Source organism: Calidris pugnax, unplaced genomic scaffold (assembly GCF_001431845.1).
Source record: "Calidris pugnax isolate Ruff unplaced genomic scaffold, ASM143184v1 scaffold94, whole genome shotgun sequence".
In the NCBI taxonomy this organism is placed as follows: Eukaryota; Metazoa; Chordata; class Aves; order Charadriiformes; family Scolopacidae; genus Calidris; species Calidris pugnax.
In genome coordinates, this window is record NW_015090822.1 from 2,135,525 (window position 1) to 2,152,267 (window position 16,743).

General features: G+C 41.7%; 1 protein-coding gene across 1 annotated transcript in view; it reads right to left on the reverse strand.

Annotated features, from left to right (window-relative positions):
- Window positions 1-3,666: 3,666 nt before the first annotated feature.
- Window positions 3,667-16,743, reverse strand: part of LOC106886694 (ubiquitin carboxyl-terminal hydrolase 13-like) — a 16,960-nt gene continuing 3,883 nt past the window's right edge. Inside the window, exons 2-11 of the mRNA XM_014939840.1 lie at window positions 16,419-16,572; window positions 15,564-15,738; window positions 13,616-13,704; window positions 13,123-13,245; window positions 12,425-12,451; window positions 11,559-11,702; window positions 10,437-10,603; window positions 9,780-9,942; window positions 7,865-7,949; window positions 3,667-7,205 (exon numbers count right to left, since the gene is read on the reverse strand). Of these exons, the coding sequence (XP_014795326.1) occupies window positions 7,112-7,205; window positions 7,865-7,949; window positions 9,780-9,942; window positions 10,437-10,603; window positions 11,559-11,702; window positions 12,425-12,451; window positions 13,123-13,245; window positions 13,616-13,704; window positions 15,564-15,738; window positions 16,419-16,572 (1,221 nt within the window). The 3' untranslated portion in view covers window positions 3,667-7,111. The remainder of the gene's footprint in view (window positions 7,206-7,864; window positions 7,950-9,779; window positions 9,943-10,436; window positions 10,604-11,558; window positions 11,703-12,424; window positions 12,452-13,122; window positions 13,246-13,615; window positions 13,705-15,563; window positions 15,739-16,418; window positions 16,573-16,743) is intronic.

Consider the following 16,743-nt stretch of genomic DNA (forward strand, 5'->3'; position numbering starts at 1 on the left):
CCCTCTTCAAGATATGTAGATGTAAATCTTCACAGGATCCAAGCCTCTGCTGCATCCCCGATGTCAGCTGCAGACAATTAACTCAGCTGAAATGCTCAGAACATCAAGTTAAGTACAAAGAGCTAATGAGCCAATCTAGAAAACCTGGGCCTGTCAGTGAGATGAAGAGATAACACCGAGAGATGGGCAGGGTGACCCTAGGGACATCCACAGAGCACAGGCCTCCAGAACACAACAGCCACCACGACAGAAATAATAACTGATACATAAGTGAAACATAAATTGGTTTTAGATCCCTTTTGCCCAAACAGGCGTCTGCAAAATGAGACATATTAGTTACTTGGCATGGACAACATTGAGATTTCTGGTCACCAGTGTTTTCAGCTTAGCAGCCTGTGCAGTGAGTTCATGTACTAAATGTTTATAAAATAGTGTGTATTCACAGATAAAAGTGATAGAAAAAATGCACTGCATGTTGTGAAACACACAGTGGGTAGGCAATATGGCCTTATCTACGATCCACACCTCATCAAGGCTAGAAATCAGATTCCTTCATCATAGGCCTACTGGTTTTAGACCAGTGAAATAAATCAGCGGAAAGGAGTGCTGTGCGTGAAGAGATCACTGACACTCTCAACAAACCCAGGCAAAATGAAAAAACGAGCACGTCACAGAATCCCCAGGAAGTTTCAGAGCCTCGGCCACAAAGGAGTGGGTGTTAGACCCAGGGAAGAGGCAGAAGGAATCCAAAGTTCCCTCAAACGAGCTGTAACTCTACAAAGGCCTGCACCCGCGACGGCCCATCAAGCGAGCTTGCATGGTCAAGACTTCATGTGCTTTGATCTTTTTTCCCCTTCCACATTTACAGAATGCCATCGACATTGGCTAAACCTTTAATTTAAATAGCCTTTTTAATATCCGTCATCTATTGTAAATTCAGAAAAAATCAAAACATTTATAAATATATTTTATATATCAGAGTATAACGTATCTAGAGCAAAATAAACCGGTATAGTTTTGAGAGGCACTCCGTGCTGCTGCTTCTATTTGCTGTAAAGCGTTTGAAAACCTTTGCAATCCTGCATCAGTTTTTTTGGCTTTATTTTTAAGCCAACGTAGAAGAAAGAGGAGGTTAAAGGGTTGGCAGATGATACTTTCGGCTGGGCCAGCTGAAGAGCCCCTGCTGCTGCCCAGACCCACGTGGCTCACTTAGCTCCTTGTGTTGGGGTTCAGTGGGGCACGAGGGTGGGCAGGGGGGGGGGGGGTGGGGGGAGAGGGGGGGGCTCAGCCCCACCTACCTGCAGTCTTACTGATGCTTTAATTTGATGTTTCCTTGCACTGCTCTTTAAAATAATCTATTTCCTCAAAAATGAAGGACGTGCATATTGGATGTGTTCGATTTATTAAGGTCATAGACGACTATTTGCAGAGCACCACATTTAATGTAGTATTTTTGTACTGTAATGGAAGCATGCCTTCCTTGGGTTCTTTTCCACATATTAAAATGTATTTATTTACCTGTATTTATAACTGTGCAATTTTTAAATATGTTTTAAAAATAAACTTTGTCTGTGGCTTCAAATATTTCCAAATATCTTTCGATTTGAAAATGGTCTTGACTATAATTACTTGAACTGAAAGGAGGGACCTGCTTCTCCAAGTGAAATAAAGGATTTTTTAAATGAGGTCTTCTATCCTATTGTTTACGATGTGAACATGCTTCTCTGCTCCAAGATGAAGCCCAGAAAAGGCATTTTCTATTACCAAACATTTTTCATAAACTCATCGTTACTCTGAGGTAGAGTTATTTTTGCAATTTTTTTTTTATTTCAACATGTTGATCAATTATACTTACAACTGGAATTTATATGAGCTGAGCTCTGGCCCAAAGGATGTGGTGCGTACACTCCATATGAAGAAAAAGGGGAAAAAGTAGTTCTGAATTTCTCCTGGAGGTCATGCCACTGCACATCTCAAAATTAAAACAGAAGTAATAACATTAGAACACAGTCTTTCTCAAAAAAACAAAAGCCAGCTTTCAGTGATTGAAATAATTATTCAAGCAACTTCCCATAAACCGTGGTGGGAGTTGGCTAATGGTCTTCTTCAATTTTGGCTTTCGTGGGATGAGGTGAAAGAGCTGACGGGGTGGAAGACATTACCTTTATACTTTGGCTATGGGACACTGAGGTAAGCACAGGCAGGAGAGGGACATGGCCTGCTGTGGACAGAAAAGGGAACAGCCACTCAAAATACTAACCCATAGGATGCAAACAATGTGTGCTCTTCACACTGGTGTGTTTTGCCAGGAGATGTTAAAGCTAATTTAGTTCATGCTGCTCAAATGTACCAATAAAAACACAGCAGGAAGGCCCATTAGTTATGGGTTCTGTAGAAACACGGTCCAGGAACCCAGCACTGCATCCTGAAGCCAAACTGAGTGGTGGGGAGAAAAGCATCACTGCCAAATCCTACGTACAAAACTGCTCAAAAAATCCCTGGGAAGGAAACTGGAAAAGAAGTCTGAGAATATAATCACCTGCTCCTCACCAGCTGCCAACCACGCTCTGTCTGACTTCAGTATTTTTATGGCCTTCATCTTTCAGCACAGCTGACAGCACCTCCCCTATTCCTGCCATCCCTGTGGCACACCTGAGGGACAGAGAGCTGTCACTTCCCATTTTAACGAGGGGGAGTAGAGACCAGGGGTGGTGTTAGCTCCTCCTTTCTCTAACACTGCCTCCCACAAGCTGGCTGAAAAAGATGGCAGGCAAATCCTGCAGAGGAAATTCTTGCATGAATTGTGTGATTCTTCAGCTTGCACAAGGAGCCACGCTCTCCCACCTCTTCCAGTTGCTGCAGGTGGTGTGAACACAGCGTGGCACGGCTTGTCACTGAGGACATCTGTGATAGAAAAGAAACCAAAACAGATCATTACATTTGGACTTCAGGAGTTGATCCACCTTTACCTTTCATATCGTGGAACACTTCATGTCAGGAAATTCCACTTACAGCCCTGAGGGTTTATCTCTTGCCTCTCCTCCACTTCCCGGTCCCATGATCCTATAAAAAGATGAAAGGGTTGCCATCCTTCAGTTTTATTTTTTGCCTTATTCTTTCATCTACCAAAGAGTCCCGGTGGTCACACTGCTAAGTAAAGCCCTTAGATATGAGGAAAAAAAGACTTCTTCACTGAACAGCAGGTCACATTTCTAAATGAGTATGAGAAGTTACAGACCAAGAGAAAACTATGATTTCTGAACAGCAGGAATTTGGGGGTGAAATGACAACTCTCTTCCACATGAAGGTTGCAAATGCTTGTGTCCAAAGAACATCAACTGGCTTAAAAGTTAAAACCAAAAAAATTAATCTTAATTCAAATCTTATTTTCTATTTTTGAAACATTCTATATCCACTCAGAGCTTGGGGATTTTTATTGTGGGTTTTGTTTGGTTTTTTTTTTGGTCCACACAAGTGCCACAAGTCACAAGAAATCAAGACTCTCATAAATCTCTTTGTTCCCTATGCAGGTTGTTTTGTTAAGTAAAACACCAAATGTGACCAAAAAGAGTAAGGAAAGAGAGAGCATCAAAACACACTCAGTCAGTCTATTCCTCTGCAGTTCAGCCAGGAAAGAAAGAAGTAAGAATCCACACAGTCGCAAGATGTGAGAATATTTCCTTTTAATTTAAAACAGTTGCAACAACGTCATTCACAACCTTTCTCATCTCAGACAAATACTCTCCATAATGTTAACAGTGCTTCAAGCAAACAACTCTGAATGGTGCACAGTGAACCAGTACAGACACTCCCAGGATACAGCAGTAAAACAACCCAAGAGAGAATAAAAATCAGAAACAGCTCTCAGCCATTAAGGTAGGAAGGGTGATGGGAGAAGAACCAAACGCATGAAAACAGCAGAGAAGATAAAACTGGCTGCTGCCAGGATGGAGAACAAAAGGAATGAATTGGAGAGGCTTCTAAATCCATGGAACGAGCTCTGGTTGTGCCCGTGTTGGGAAGGTGCCCCCCAACCCCAGGGAGGCTGCCTGAGACAGAGAAAAGGGACCGATTCTGGTTTCGGTTACACCAAAGTGATGCCACTGAACCCAGCAGAATTACAAGCGACTAGTCCAAAACCATCTAGGCTTGTTTTTAAACCACAGCTTTGAATAAATTAATTTTTTCATCCTAATTATATTTTAGCTAGGAAGATTGGATAGGAGTTGGTGTCTACATGTCTTTTGGAGACTGGAGATTGTGACTCGGAATGAGGTGGGTACTGGATGCAGCACAGTGCTAGGAATGAGGCAGGAAAAGGAAAATGAGGAAAAGTTGTTGAGTTTTTCTTCCTTCCCTTCTCCTAACCTCAATGTATCCTATGGAAAAGTAAAAATCAGGTCAAGACATCAGAGAATTATTTGCTCTTCTTCTGGCTTTCCATAATTCTCAGGTCCAATTGTCTCACACACCTCACAGTGATTTTTTGTCGAGAAGTTCCCAGCACGCCTAACCCCCCCCCAGCTCTTACAGTAACGAGACACAGTGCTTCTGAGCAAGTAAAGCCCAATAAATTAGTCATTTATTTATTACAGTCTGTTTGGTTGTGGCTTCTGCACACTGCAGTTTAAAAAAAAAATACCCAAATAAACCAAAATGCCCAAACTCCTCTCCCCCACTGAAGAGGCAGGAGTTTAGATCCTGATCCTGTTTAGATGTTCTTCACACACATCCCACCACAAAGTGAACTGAGTTGAAAAAGGGAAGGCACTACTTTGGGAGAAAATAAATCCTCAAACAGCTGAAGAACTTTAACATATTTTCACATGTTAAATTTTAGAAGATCCAACCCCATCGGCCTTTATTCACCTGAGGCTTCTAAATAAAAAGGCAGTGGCCACCAGAACCTTGTTAGTTTATAAATAGCCCTTTAAGTTCACGAGGCAGGAGGGAAGCTGTTGTTTTTGACTTCCTTGGAATATAACTGGGCATTCAAAAAACTTTAAAAAGAAAAAAATTTAAAAAAGAGAGAGGCCTTTTGTCCTTTTTCTACAGCCAGAATGAAAAGGCACGAACGTAGATATACAGAAGTTTTGTTCTTTCTCTTTAAATAGAAGGTGTATCACCGCATAATTTCCTGATCCTGTTTTCAAATCTGGCATTTTCTGGTGAAATACACAAATGCTCAAAGCCTGAAGGAAGGAGAGAAAAAAAACCACTGGCAGTTTTTATTTTGCCCAGAGCTGGTGGCTCAGTAATTCGGAGGCAGCTGAACCTCAGACGCAGGTCCGTGTGTCAGTAAGAGCACTAAGTGCAGGAAGCTTTCCCAGCAATTAGGCACCATTTACACTCGACAGAATTATTGCACTAGAATTTCTCTCATTATTTAAAAAAAAAAAAAAAAAAACCAACAGTGTTTTTTGGCTTTGCATAAGGATATATGACCAGAGGGAAAACTATTTTCCCCCAAAGGCTGGAAAAAATAAAATGCCCTACGCACAACCGGATTTTTAGTTTGGGTTCTCTTCTGTAGCGTGTGGCTGCCTCAATTTTGCTATTAAACTTGCAGGCACTGACTGCAGAGAAAATGGAATTACACCTCCCTGCCTCCCTTGCACTCTCTAAAGAGGACCTTTTTTTTTTTTTTTGACTGTTTCAATATATTTTGAGGGCTCAGTAAGGTTATATGAGGCAACTCCGGCAACAGTCTCTAAGGGTTGGGGGTGTTTTGGAATCATGAAAGGTTTCGCACTCACCATTTTTCTATAATTAGTGTTTTCAAATACAATTTAAAAGCCCACATACATATTCTCGTCCGTGACACAAACTGAATTAACACCCAAAAAAAAAAATAGAGACAGGAAAGGCCAGCCCTTACCTACGCACCCCTTCATCCCTGCCAGAGATAAACCCCTTTAGAAGGTTTCTGTTGAAGAGATCAGATTATTGGTGTGTTTGCAAGTTTTAAAAAAGCTGAAACATCATTTCAAGGTGGGTTTTTGTTTGTTGTTTGGGTTTTGTCGTTGTTGCTATTTGTTTGGTTGGGTTTTTTTTTAAGGGGAGGGAGGAGAGTGTGGCAAATCAATAACTCAGCAATTTTACTAAGCAATTAGCCCCCTTCATGGATGGAACTAAATATTTAATCAACCTTTGGCAGAAAGCAGAATTGCACTGCGAGTACTTTGTCAGGGAGTTGATTTCAGCTGGAATGTGAGTGGGTCTAGATGCAAATTTCCCTGAAATAAATATAATGGGACATTAACCCCTTCTTTACCTCCTTCATAAGAAAATAAAATTCAAATAATAGCCTTGCCTTTCCTGAGGGCATGCATTTAATTTTATAGTCTGCTTCTTTTAGCCATCTGTAATCCTGAATCTGTAGGGAAAACCTGCAAAACAAACATTCAAAAGAAGATGAAGGAAATTATGTCTGCAAAAATAAAATCTACTATTTTTCTTTGGCAGAAAACGTACAGGGCACTGACAGGAGATTGCTTCCATCTCCATTAGTATCTTAGGTTTATGCATCAAAAAGACAAACCAAAATACTGAATTGCAAGAGATAGAACTTAAGTTGACTTTTCTCACTGTACCGAAAATAATCTCTCAAATAAGACATTCTGCTTTGGAGAACACTCACACCCTCCCTCCCTCCAACTTTGTATGTGATGTGATTCCTCTAAATGGTCTGAACTCTGGGTGAAAACACATTTCCCAAAGATGCAAATATTTCTTCCTGGTCTTCAGTGGATCCACGGACAGAACAGGCAGGAGCTGGGCTGAACTGGGCTATTTTTGTTCAATTCTGAAACTTCTGTTTTATCCATATACTGCTGCAAACTCCACCAGTAATCTGCATGGTCTTTAAGGTGTATAAATTTAAAACAACATACTATACATCACCTAATAGAAATTTTCCCTCTAACACTTAAGGCAGCATCAAATGACTGTTTTTAAATAAACTATAAATATCCCATGTTTTCCTTTGCTTTTTGGCAGTCCAAGAGTTAGGGGTCTTTTGTTGGTTTTAGATTTTCTTTTTTATTGTACGCTTTTTTAGGCAGGTTAAAAAGGCTTATGGCTTCTTAAGGCCAGGTAATAGATTCGAGGCCTAACTTGGTATCCTGTGGTAAAAATAAATGTAGCCCAGGTCTTTGGGAGGTCGTTCTGAGGCACAGACTCTAAGGTCATTGTAGATCACCCATCTGAAATGAAAACAAGATTGATTACATTCCATGTGTATAAAAATCGTCACAAGTTTATCAGGGACTTCTCAGGCACAAACTTCAAAGAGCTTAACATCTAAAATTAGGCATTGCAATGAGAACAAAAGCTCAGGGAAACAGGCAAGGCAGGTCTACTGCCAGAGTCAGGAATTGAAAAGGAAAAGGAATGTGCAGTTACAGTTCCGTTGAAGGAAAATCAGGGATTCCTGAGGCCAAATAATAGGAATATCTCAAAATCAGAAGATTTTGTTCTGCTGATCACAAGACCAGCACTGCAGTACTAGCAATACCAGTATCAGCCCATAGTTAGATGGGTTTCACCTGACAGGGAATGAAAGGAAATTGGAGGAAGCTCAGATAAACAAAGCCAGATACAGAACTGGTGCCCCAAAATGAACAGAGGTTTGGAACAGCCAGCACAGGAGAGCTGATGATAGGTTTCAGCACAGACCTCAGAGGAATCGGAACTGACTCAGCCATCTACAATCTGTAATAATCTTCACTCTTTGGTGGGAAATGTGTACATGGTAACGACACACACGCTTTGTCTGCCATGAACACACCCCCTGCTCTGTACAGATGCACGCTTCAAAGCAAACATCTGCTCACCCTTGTGTGTCTCTCCCGGTTCCACTCACCTTCCCTCCTTTTTGAGATGACAAACGTAGTGGCCGCTCATTGTGGATGTTCCCATGTGGCTGATGAACCCAAACAGCTCGTACCCTGTTTAAGAAATATGAAGAGGAGCGTAAATCTTTTACTGCTAACACTACAATATGACTCCAGGGGAAACTTTGTTTCTAATACTGGAGAAGCAGCTTAGTGCTCCTGACTCAGGCTCTGCCTCCCCAAACACAGTTTCTCTCAAGATCGCAGCATATTCTCGCTTTAACGAGCAGCCAAGTTCATTGTCAAACATCAAACCAATCCAAATCAAACCCACATCGAGCTGTGCACGTACAGCCAGGCTGTGATCACAGCCCCTGCCGGGAAAGAGAAAACAGCAGATTCATTCCTAGTTCACCGAGAAGTGCCAGATAGGGGGTTCATTCCACACACAAATTAGCTACGTCTAAAGTGTGATCACAGATCCCCTAGGAATCAAACCAGAAACAGAAGTTTAAATTTCAGCAGCCCATAAAAGAGAGGACAGGAAAGAAATCTCTTCCTTCCATACGAGGACCATTTTTGTGCTTAGAGTCTCTGGAGAACTCAGCATTGATTCTTGCTCCCCACCCATTCATGCCATTCACCCAAATTACCACCAAAAGTAAAAGGGTACCTTCTTTCAGGATATTGCATAAGGAGAGGGGCCTGGATTTTGGTGGAGAGGGCTTTCTGGAGCCATTTTACAGTATCATGTTGGTTATCAGGATTTCAGGCACTCAGTAAATGGTCTCAGTCTATAAAGGCTAAGTACCACAAAAAATAATTATTCCAAATCTCTTTTTTTTTTTTTTTTTTTAAGCTAACGATAATCAATGTTCCCCATGTCTGCAAGAGACTTAAGATTGATCTTTATAAGTTCAGAAACAAAGAAATGAGTGTTCTTATATAATAACAGCAACCACAGAAACAAAAATCAAATTCGTTGTTAGTGTTTTCCAGTTTTTTTTTATAAGACCATTATGGTCAAGCTCAGAGGTACAGATTTAGAACAAACTACAGTTATTAGAACTGGTCACTAAAGATCCTTCAAAAAAGATTATGTGATTTCCTTATGTTAGAACCACCACTGAGCTTTTGTACTCCAGTGCTTTTACACCCTCAAGATGTTCTTTGCCTCCTTCCCAACTCTGACTGCTGCACATGAGCCCCATCTCGTGGTTCTTCTGGCAGTAACACGGCTGAGGATTTCACTGAATTTCACTGAATTTTTAGAGTTGGAAGGGACCATAGAGACTAATCTAGTCCAACTCCCCTGCTAAAGCAGGACCACCCAGAGCATGTCAGATCATGCCACTCAGGACTGCATCCAGGAGGGTCTTGAAAATCTCCAGAGAAGGGGACTCCACAACCTCCCTGGGCAGCCTGTCCCAGGGCTCCCAGAATGTCAAACAAAAAAACCCAAAAGAAAACAGCTGTGCAGTACACGCAGGGTACCCCCTACACCTCCCACATTTAGAATAAGGAACTTGGTTGGAGGGCTCCAATCTCTCATCAGAGCACAGGAGGACAGAAACTCAGGTGGTCTAGAAAAGCAGTGTTATCTTTAGGATTCTCAGCTTTTAAACATTCTAGCTTTTCTTTGTCTTTTTTATCTTACAGCAACAAAAAAAAAGCAAAGCCAGGCCAGGAGACATATATGCTGTGGCAACAAGAAACTTGGACACGGGTTATTCAGTGAGTCCAGGGAAAGAGTTTTCTGAGCAAACACATCCCACAGAACTTAGCAGCACCGCAGAGCTGGACTCAGCCCCAAAAGCAAGATTGGAAGTAAATTGCCTGGATCATATCCAAAAACCCACGATGATAGCTATTTTCAAAAAAGGAGCTCTACAAATGGTGTAGGTGTGATGCAACGGCATGATGAAGAGACAAAGGAGAACTTACTTCCAGGCCCGTCTTTGATCCTGGGTCCCTCTGACCCTGTCTCTGCGAGGACATTGGCATTAGTGTTGTTCACCATGTTCATCATGTCCAGAGCAGGCTCACTTTCTTCCTCCAGTTCGGGGTGGCTGAAGATCCATTCCAGTGCATGCTCCAAATTATTGTTCTGCAAGTCAAACAAGTCAAAGAGCAGTCTTTAGTACATTCTCCAGCGTCATCGGTCTACAAACAGAGTAAGGATCACGTTCCACAGCACTTAAAACTTGTAAGGTACATACTCTACCTCCATGGAAAACAGTATCCAACAAACACTCTGCAGGAGCTTGACAGATGGAAGAAGAAATCCTCCCACAATTAATCCCCACAGCCCCCGGGTTCTCATCTTGAAGCTGCACAGCTTTAGGCATACAGGTTGTTTCTCAGCAGATGGTAAAAGCAGCGAAGTTTTCCTCACTTTCCTCCATGTGAAACACACAAACCACCTTCCCCGCACTCACCCAGACAAGTCAGGCCTCCCACGCTTTGCCAGAATAGTTCTACATGCACCATCCACCAGCTGGATTTTGAAATACTTGTTTCAAAGACATCTCAGCAGGCACAGGTACAAAGCACGCAATATGAAAGGAAACCCAAGTGCTACCAATAACTCATGGAACTCACCGTTGCCTTCAGCGCTTGAATTGCTAGATCCCTTTGGAAGCCCATGGAAATGATAATGGCAACCATCTCTTCGGGAGGTTGGTTATCTAGCCCAACACCTCCAAACGCAGCTGCTCCACTGGAAGCATCTTCTCCAAATGCAGGTACGACCAATGGCTCAGCAAAGTCTGGAACAAACAAACATTCATCAGTTCCTTCTTTTGCCCCACTGAATTGGAAGAGTCAACAACAAACACGAACAGGACTTCAAAAGCAGTCCTGAAATCAATGTAAATTCATTTCACTGGCCCAGTTGGGACTTAGATGTGTGGAAAGCCTTAAAAAGAAAGAGATGAGCATGCATGTTACAAAATATCTAGGTGGACAAACTCATACTGAGCAGGCCGGAACAATTTGCCACATCACAGAAGTGAAAGAACTGCAGGAAAGTAGCCAAGATTGGTATGGAAGCCATGATGACACCAGAATAGTAGACAACCCAGCTGATACACACATAGATGTAAAATGAACTGATTCCATAGCTGAAATATGCCATTTAAGCCCAAGTGAAACTCATTCCCCATTTACACAAGCAACACAAAAGCCCACAGTGAAGTTCGAACTCAACCAAATCTGGAGTTTTCTAGCAAGGTCCAAACTTTGCATGGATGGAACATAGGAAGTGGAGAACATCTAGCAGCCCTGTCCATCAGTAGATAGGCCAAGTTCTAAGTACAGCATGAATGCTCCAGCTGGAGCTAGAGAAGGCTGATATGGAAGAAAAGCATCTGGACCACAGGACTCTTTGTACTTACGCTTGATCACAAGTCAGCTTCCCCCTTAGCAGCATGGACCTAGCCAAAGGGTGGAAAACAAAGAGCTGGCCCACACCATCAGTGAGGACAGGAGAGTGTACCTCTGGTGTAGCTTAGGTTTTGTTGTCTTCTTCTAGGCAGAGGATGCCACACAATGGTCAAGATCTGCATATCCCAGGAGCAGCTTAGGAAAATTCCCTCACACCTCCAGGATTCCTGGGGTGGGGAAGGGGGCCATTGTTTCACTCTCACACATCACAAAATTTCTACTGACTGCCAAAATGTACAACCAGGAGCTGAGTTTAACCGACACCTTCCAGTCACTGACCTGGATCTTCCATGTGTGCAATGATCCAGTTGAAAGCCACTTCAGCACCCAGGTTGCCTGTGTAGTACACAGCTTTCCGACAGGCCTCCAAAGGAAAACCCATCTCCGCCAGTTGCATAACCGAAGAGTCATCGATATCTAGAGCTACAAGAAAGGACCTTCTAAAATACAAAAGTCTAATTTCATCCATTGCATAATATTTCTTGTTGTTATTCATGGTGCCACATATTGCAATCCACATCTCTTGAATTTGTCTTAGTATTAGAGTAAACCCACACCCGTTAGAAAACAGCCTTGCACAAAACATTATAGTATTTGTTAGGGATTCCTGGTAATCTTTTGTCTCAGAAATCTACACAGATCCTTAAACTTTGATGAATTCCTACAGGACTTTATTTATTAAAAAAACACCACTGGATTTCCAGGGCTGCTGAGCTCAGCTAGAGATGGCAGCCCAAAGCAATCACCTCTCTCAGAGGCAGGATATTGCAGGTGGGTGAATCAGTGGGTGCTGGATCTGCCAGTCTCCAGGCTCTGTCACTCAGAGATGAAGAGCTGATGAAGATGAGTGGAGATCAGAGTCCAGAGGGAGCTGGGATCAAGCAGCTGTGACCCCCAGCACTGCAAGATCCTGCTGATGAGCAGCAGCTCATATTCTGGCTACGCCGATGCTACTACAGTTTCTTAAAGAGTCCTGTACACATGTGAGTAAATGCTGAACAAGTACAAAAGTCATCTGTTGTTTAGAAGCATGCCAGGCAATACTCCATGCATCCCCACCAGGACAGAGAAGCCATTAGCTGAGCAAAAGCAGGAGAATTTTTTAAGCAGCTGGAATACTGGTCTCAGAAAAATGAGATACGTACACTCCACGAAATGGTTTGTCATTCGATCTGAAAATTGAGAAAGAAAAAAACAAGGAAAAGGACTTTATGAAGGGTAAGTAGATTCCTACAGTAAAAACAATTCTGTGTTTTTAAAGTCATAGAAACATTTACAGACAGGGCATGTTTATCTTTACACCCCTGATGTTTTTGCCATGAATTAGAGCATGGAAGTTGCTGCCCAGTAATTTCCCTAACGCAACTCAGAGCAACGTGTCACTGTTACTATAAACCAAAAGGAGATAGAGCTGATGGCTGACCTAAACCTACTCACACAAGAATCTATTTTGTTATAACTAAGGTACCATCATCCATGCACTTACACTAAAACGAGGTCAGTCCATTGAGCAAGAAGATAAAAAAGAATAGGCCTTGGTAAGGAACCTACAGATAAGGGACAAAATTAAAACCTTTGGAGAACTGAATTTTGCCATGACAAAAATTTGCTCTGACACAATTTCAGGTACCAGCTTCCTTTCACACGCACACAGCTTGATATTATACCACCACTGTTACAAATATCCAAGCAAATGGGGCAATCATCATACTGGGTTCCTATTAAATACTGAGGCACCCAAACTTCAGTCATCTGGAGGAAATAGGAGCAACCTGGGTCTAAGGTCACACTATAAAAACATGATTTTACTTGCTGTAAACCATACTGAGTAGTGAGTAAATACCTTTTGGGTCATCAGGAATGATAATGGGAGGAGCAATGTCTGGAAGTTCCTCTTCTCCTGGCTGGAGACCCTTGGCCCGAAGGTGGCTGATATCTAGAAAATCTGGCATGTCTACAGAAACGTCTAGAAAAGCAGAGGAACAGGCTAAGTGTATGAATTCAGCAAAATGACCTCATGGTACTGCCTACCCCATCAGAGAGGGGACTCTGGTACTCAAGCTACAAGCACAGCCAGGATTCTTCACCTGAAAATGGTTATTTGCGAAATTTGGAACACTAAAGCACAATTTGACTAGGAGGAGATGACATGAAACTGTATTTTAACTCCACAGACCTGATGGATTGGTTTAATTTGTCATAGAAGAGGATTCAATATGGATGGTCACAGTACAAATCTGAGACTCAAGCCAGGTCCTGATTATAGAGCAAAGTGTGTACACCTTATAGGTTAACTTGGATAGAATGAGAAAAAGGTAAATATAAAAGGCATGTACCAAGCTTTTTGGGTATCCAGTCGAGGCCAAAGGTGAATTTCTTTATCTGCACCACTAAGTACTCAGGAAATGAAGCAAAACGAGAAGTCCTGGGACGACACAAGAAATACAATTCAGAGAAACAAGGCAACATGATCACAAGCAGCTGAGATTTCAGTACCTCACGCACAGCAAGATGAGTAACTTTAGCCCTGAGTACTATAAGTAACTACTTTCTAAATTCTTGTTAGCATCACCTCACAATTTTATTAACTTTATCATCTGCAGCATGAAAATTTTGAATTTTAAATAGCAAATTATGCTTCCTCTTTCAATGCTTTTAAAGATCTAATGGATGAAGAACTGCTAAAGTTAACTCTAGATCTATTTGAAGACGAGAATGTTCTTCCAGCACATTCACAGTTAATACAACAAGCCTTTTGATTTCTGCTACATTTTTCTCCACCATGTGCTTGTCCCCTGATTTTCAATACGTCAGGGAAAGTATATGCTAAAACAGCAATGAAGCATTGAGATGTTAAGTGATCTAACTTTAGCCCTGAGAGAGATGGAGAGTCGTGGATTTTATAAACACAAATTTCACAGAAAGGTTTTCAAGTACAACAGAGAAGTATGGTAGTGGCTTTCTCTGTGTTCATATCCTGAATGGCAGCCCAAACCCTTGCAGACAATTCATGTTAAGTGATCTAAAAATAGCAGGTACCTCAGCAAGATGAGTAACTTTAGCCCTGAGTACTATAAGTAACTACTTTCTAAATTCTTGTTAGCATCACCTCACAATTTTATTAACTTTATCATCTGCAGCATGAAAATTTTGAATTTTAAATAGCAAATTATGCTTCCTCTTTCAATGCTTTTAAAGATCTAATGGATGAAGAACTGCTAAAGTTAACTCTAGATCTATTTGAAGACGAGAATGTTCTTCCAGCACATTCACAGTTAATACAACAAGCCTTTTGATTTCTGCTACATTTTTCTCCACCATGTGCTTGTCCCCTGATTTTCAATACGTCAGGGAAAGTATATGCTAAAACAGCAATGAAGCATTGAGATGTTAAGTGATCTAAAAATAGCAGGTACCTAACCACAGCAAACCAGTCGCAGAGCCAGATTTTCAACCAGTGACATAGAAATGGAACCAGATAAGAGACTAACTCGTGTCCTCAGCAAGAAACACTGCACTGAAAACTGCATTGATCTCTGCCTGCTGTGCTATTTTTTAAGAAAGAAGGCTTTTTTAAGACCAAGATGTTCTCGGTTCTTTTATCTCCCTGACTACAAACATACAAGATGGGTTCCTTCTTTTATATGTCCATCTTGTATGATGGCCCCAGGTAAGTGACAACAAGCTTAACAGATGCCACCAAACACTGTGTCATACAAAGATGATGGGTTGAAATCCAAACACAAACAATAAATAACATAAAACATAACATAATAAAAAAAAAGTTTTCAGCATAGCACTTCACAAACGCAAAATTTTCTATCCATCTAAAGAACTTTCTCACAAGGAACACAACCTTTGTTTGCTTCACTCTGTTTTGTTGCCACACAACACCCTTCAGTATTTTTAGTGAAATGAAGATGTCAAGAGACTGAGCCCAGAGATCCAGATTATGTCTCCTGCCAGCAAGCAGAGCTCTAGCACGAGCTGACATGCAGGATCTGATTTTAAAATGTGGGCAGACAATTAAGCTACAAGCATTTAAAGTTCAAGCTCTTAACAATGAGACCCCATCACCTCTTGAAGTCAGTTGAGAACAATTTATTTCCTGATGAATTGGTTATTACGAGGGCTTGAGCTGCACATTACATTTATGAGCCCCAACCCCAATGTGCCAAAGCCCACTATGCCTTTGCCTATTTCCCTCTGCACCATGTCCAGGCAGTAAGACAAGCACGAGCACTACTATATTGATTTTTAATCGGCAGCCAGACACACACTTACTTAACTCCTGCAGATTTTGCTTGAAGGGCACTGCTCCAGAAATCCTCGACGTTGCTTGGTTCAGAAAAGGCCTGCAGACAGGCACTGAAGGGGATCTTGGCACGGACGAGCTCTGGTGGAGGTCTCCTTGCAGCTTCTGCTTCTCGCCTCTTCAATTCGTAGGCGATTAATTCATCTGAGAAATGTACATGATACTAAAAGCTAAATGAATATTATTGTGGCTGTGATGTCCCTTACTGGTCTTAGTTTTGCAAGTTTTAGAAATGGTTTTGGGCTTGGTTTTTGTGTGTCTGTGTGTGTGTTTTTTTTTACAAGATATTCATTAGCTAGTATGTTTGGTTCCTTTTTAAGCATTGAGAACTTTTTATATACTGGCTCACTGTGCAGGACAAGGGCAATCCAGTGGTAATGAGGATCTTTGGGGACACACACGCACATAAACCAAGGATAAATAAACTGTACTACAAGTGGTGTGGCACATTTTGGGGTCAAATCCAGATTAATGTTTTAAGTCACAAATCTCTGACATTTTTATCATATAAACTGCTACCATTCTTAGTAATATATTCCTGAGCGGTGACACTTAATGGTGGTCCCACAGTCTGAAAAGAAATCTGTCTGAAAACTTGCCAAGAGTTTCCAGGTAGAATCCTTCTCCCCTAAAAATATGATCAGGGATGGTAAAACCAGAAACCGATGTGTGTTTAAAATCTTCTTTAAAGAAAAGCAAAGCAAGTAACTTTCCCCTGATCAGTTCATTGGTTTGATTTGCCACGTGGCCCTGAACCATTCTATCCATACAAAGACCATGTCGGGGTGAGGAAGGTCAGTCAATAGACCAGGTTCTTTCTTTACCTTTATTTGTTGCTGCCTCCATGGCAACAGGTAACTGCATGATATAGTCCACCCTCTCTGCATAGCGGACCTTTCTGGACTGGCAGCATTGTGTGCGTTCTTCCACCAGGAACCGGAAAACATCACTGGGGTTTTCTGAACCTACCGGGTTCCTCTGAAAGGAAGATGAGATCCAATCATTTAAGTGATGAGCATTAAAACCACCAGAGAACCCAAAGGCAGCTGGTTGTTTTACGGCGAGTCCGAAGACATCCCTCTGGCACCCAGATCTGACAGCTCAGCTTGCATTTTATTGGTTTTATTGCATGCAGAACTCTTACACCCA